The sequence below is a fragment of the Trematosphaeria pertusa genome (assembly GCF_010094035.1).
Source record: "Trematosphaeria pertusa strain CBS 122368 unplaced genomic scaffold BU26scaffold_24, whole genome shotgun sequence".
Taxonomy (NCBI): domain Eukaryota; kingdom Fungi; phylum Ascomycota; class Dothideomycetes; order Pleosporales; family Trematosphaeriaceae; genus Trematosphaeria; species Trematosphaeria pertusa.
Window position 1 is genome coordinate 400,029 of NW_022987235.1, and position 4,720 is coordinate 404,748.

Here is a 4,720-nt window from a genome sequence, read left to right on the forward strand (position 1 = left end):
ATTAAGTTACTTAATTAGCTTAAGAAAAATAATAAGCTAATAGCGTATTAGCTAGTACTTATAGAGTCTAAAGTTATCTAGCTTTAAGTAGCTAACGTATAGAAAAAGAACTATAATTTATATAAAAGAAAGTAATTTAGAAAGAGAATACTCTTATAATTAAAGCTAGCTTATAGCTAGTTACTTAAAGAAAAGCTATAGATTAGAATAAAAGTAAAAAGTAGTATAAAGAAGTAGTAGTATATAATAGCTAGCTAGCTTAGTAACGCTATAGACGCTATAACGTACTTTACTACTAAACTAGTTACTCTACTAAATAACTTATAATTTCTTAGTAATAAAAATTAACAAAAATTAACTTATTTTTCTTAAATAACTAAGCAAAACCTTAATATTTTTCTATAAAGATTTAACTATATATAGACCTATACTATATATACCTACTATAAAATTTATACTAAGATATATATTACGTAATTAAAAAGCTATACGTATTTAGGTAACTTTTAAGAAAAAATCTAGTTTACTTCTAGTTAGTACTATTATATATCTATAATAATCTATAAAACTTATAGTATATAGTATTACTAAGATAGTAAAGGTTTCTAGAAAATTTTAATAGCGCTAGCTCTTATAGGTATAGCGTAATAAGAGATAGAAGTTTATAAAAAGTCTTTCTAGAGTTTTCTTCTCTAACTATATATATATGTTAATAATCTAGCTATATAAAGTTATATATTATAAGATTATATATACTATAAGTCTTTTATATATTTAGAAGTAATAATTTTAAAATAGTTTTAGTATTATTTATCTTTCTCTACTATACTACTAAAAAGACTTTACTTTTAAATAACTACTTAAAACTACTATATTATTAGTTAATAGGCTCTATATAGCTAAATCTAACTATAATATATAAAATAGTAAGTTTATAGAGCTAGATTAACTATATATATATAGTTAGAAGAAGAAAGCTCTAAGAAGAAATTTTTCTAACTTCTATCTCTTATTATACTATACGTAGAAGAGCTAGCACTATAGAAGTTTTCTAGAAACCTTTATTATCTTATAAATACTATATACTATAAGTTTTATAGAATATTATAAAGATATAATAGTACTAACTAGAAGTAAACTAGATTTTTTCTTAAAAGTTAAATACGTATAGCTTTTTAATTACGTAATATATCTTTGTGTAAGTTTAATAGACGGTATAATATACTATAACGAATACAAGTATAAAGTTTTATTAAAAAATATTAAGGTTTCGCTTAGTTATTTAAGAAAAACAAGTTAATTTTTATTAATTTTTGTTGCTAAGAAATTGTAGAGCGTTTAGTAATATAGAGTATTTAGTAATAAAGTACGTTATAGAAAAATATTAAGGTTTTACTTAGTTATTTAAGAAAAATCTATTAATTTTTCTTACTAAGAAATTATAGAGTATCTAGTAGTATAAGATATTTAGTAGTAAAGTATATTAAGAGTATTTCTCTTAAATATTATATAGACTAACTTAGACTTTACTAGAATAGTTTAGATATTCTTTATTATTCTATTCTACCTATCGACTATAGTAGATTTTCGTTCTCTTTTAATACTAGTAGGGCGGAAAAGCCCCGGTAGTCTAGCATCTCCGATGCCGATAGCTGCGCTTAAGTCGTCTCTCTGTTCTATATTATACTCGGATACTCGTCCTCCACTTTCGCCACCGCTCGGCCGTTTAATGCTAGCTAAACTCCTACAATTTTCTTGGAAGAGCACGTCAGCGAATTCTAGATATGAAGGTATACTTGGAGGCATCATTGCAAGAAATCTCGGGCTTCGCCAAGGGTGTACGATAAAGTTCCAGTAGCTATCCCCATGTCGTCGCAGGTAGTCTCTTGCTGATGTAAGCTAGAGGAAGGGCGTTTGCAATCTGTGACAAACGCGGACTGCGTGTACGCGCGCGGATCTTCCGAGGCGGGATAACGGCTGATGCCCGTGATCGTCTACGCTGATGGGCGAGTCAAGTATTCGAGGCAGAGATATAATGAGTCACAAAAGTGATTATGCTTCTGAAAGTAAACAGACGCTGTCTTCTGTTATTCGAGTATATCAGCCAACGACTGTGGGAAGCTACGTCATCGTTCGGAGTTGGACAGCGATGGGATGCTCTTGGATCGGCCCGGTGCCGCTTTCATGACAGGGGGCTAGAGGACCTGGGCCATGACGACCCGCTGGACGGAGCTCAGATTATTGGGATGGATATATGTCTGAACCTGGTGTCCTCATGTCAGTACGGCAATGGGTAAAGAACCTAGATCTAGCGGAAACCGTGATGTATTAACAATAACAACACGAGTTGTCATGCTCATTAATCATATAACCTTGTACGAAGGCCACTAGCATCGCTAACCCCCTCCCTAATGCGCCCCCCAGCACCCTTTGCACGTCTACCCTGTGGAGAAGACTGAGCCACGTGGCATGGTGACTACCCCGAAGCTTCTGGAGACGCTCTCCACGACCGATCGTAGCTCTCTACCGAAGGGGTCCTGTCCATGCTCCTGCGATATGTCGCGCTTCGTCTTCCGACTCTGGCTGTTCGGGGTGATGGAGTCGAGATGTCCACGAGCACAGAGTTTCGCCCTTTCGAGATCTACAATCATAGGGCCCTCATCATATGTAATGTTTCGTAGTTCTGCGTCGCCGTGGAGGACCTGTAGTCGGTGTAGGCTAGTAAAGGCCGTAGCAACTGCAGCGATGACACGCGTCTTGTCGATCTGGTCAGTGCAGCGGTGCAGAGGTTTCCCAGCCCAACTAAGAAGGAGGAAGTGTCTGAAGACACCACCATCATAGTAGTATGGCAGGACCAGATTTATCAGACCAAGACACACAGGAACATACTCCCCCTGGATAGGGCGAAGATGGTCGTAGATCCTTTCCTCGTGCTTGAGGCACTTAAGGCCTGGCCCTTCCACACCCTTGGCTACGAACGTGTATCCAAAGGCGGACAGACGAATCTTGAAGAGCGCTCCAAAAGAGCCGGACAAATAGAGCGGGGCGGCGTCCGCATCACGGCCGCGATCCGTAGCCAGTTGAGTGCGGACAAGAGGCATGAACTCCGCTCGGTCCATGTGCCTGGATCCGTGGCTTCCAGCGTTAGGGCAGCTCTCGTCTATCGGACCACCACACGCCAGACCGAGAAGACAGTGGTGAGTGCAGTACGGCCGGTCCTGTATTCTTGTCTGCCCCGCCCCACCTTGCTGCCGGTCCCCGCTCCCACGTTGTCCCTGCCTCCCACTGGGGATCGAACTTGAACTGGCTGGCTTCTTGCCAGAGCGAGTCGAACGACCCGTCGTCGGTGAAGGGGGAGCATCCTCGTCGTCACTGTCATCTTCAGGATTGGACATGTTGTCAGGTCGCTTGCAGCTTGAACGGGTCCGAATCGGCGAGCGTTGGAACCCACGCCAACGCGATGGCTTGTAAGGGGAAGCGCGAGGCTCCTTGCCCTTACGAACCGTTTCAGGGATTCTGCTCAGTACATCGTCGACCCCCACAGTCCAGGTATCAAGGCTTGCAGCTGCATCAATCCACGACTGCGAAGGCGGTTTCGCACGGAGGGACTGGATAACAAAGGCGAAGACCTGTGCGACGGCCGTGCGGTGTAGCCGGTTCGCGTCGTCGTCGAGGACGTCCGAGTTCGGCACACTCACATAGTAGTAGACCATACTGGGATCGTCCGGAATGTACAGAAAGACAAAGACCTGTCCCGTACAGACATACCCATACTGGATGCCCTTGCCAATCATATAGGAGAAAAGCTGGGTGACAACAGCAGCGGCGAGCGCCTTCGACGCAAACTGAAAGTCGTCATAGGCCTCGACATCCTTGTCAATCACGTCGATCTTCGGCTGGATCTCGGATTTCAGGCCCGTGCATATCACGTCCTGTGGCAGCTTATGCGGTGCCTTATACTCGATCGCTGTCTTGGGCGCTCTCACGCCGTTCGATGTTTCGTAAATGCAACAGTTGTCTGCCAGGTTACCCTTCCCCATCCCTTTCATGATGCTCTGAGCCTTCGGTGCCGGCCGGGCCGATGTCCCATCCCTGGCACCACCCTCGCTGAGGGACATATTTTGCAGAGACTTGGAGAGATTCGTTTCGTTGTTGCCAAAGTTTGTGTGGCTCTCGAATGTCACGGTCCCGCGTAGACCAAGGCGGTCTCGCAGCAGTTCATTATCGTTCACTGCGACGATAAGCTTCTCCACCGCGAGTTCGACTGTGTCGTGCTCGAAGTATCGAAGCCCGCACTCGCTGCTGACAGGGCGAATGATATCCCGTACGTAGTCTAGCTGATGCTGAGTCGGGAATTGGTGCTGGGAAGCGAAGGATGCTTCTGGGAGTTGGTTCCAAATCTCCTCTTGTCTCGCGGGGAAGTCATCCCACCGAACGATTCGTCGAGGGTAAATTCGGCGGTCGGGGTCTGTCGTATCGCCTTTCGTAGTCCGAGTAAGATCAGTGACTACTTGAAGAGCGAGACTGAGAGAGTGGCAAGCCTCAAGATAAGGCATAAGTGTCTCTCCTTGTACTCGCTTCTCGGCTTGGCGTTGCGCTTCTTCGCGTTGGCGTCGTTCATCGGGTGCTCGATTCTCGGCTTCTTCGAGTCGGCGTCGCTCATCGAGTGCTCGATTCTCGGCTTCTTCGAGTCGGCGTCGCTCATCGAGTGCTCGATTCT

General features: G+C 43.3%; 1 protein-coding gene across 1 annotated transcript in view; it reads right to left on the reverse strand.

Moving 5' to 3' along the window:
• Positions 1–2,312: 2,312 nt before the first annotated feature.
• BU26DRAFT_525246 (uncharacterized protein) overlaps positions 2,313–4,720 on the reverse strand; it is a 3,117-nt gene continuing 709 nt past the window's right edge. The window contains exon 3 of the mRNA XM_033830464.1: positions 2,313–4,718. Coding sequence (XP_033676428.1) covers positions 2,439–4,718 — 2,280 coding nt within the window. The 3' untranslated portion in view covers positions 2,313–2,438. The remainder of the gene's footprint in view (positions 4,719–4,720) is intronic.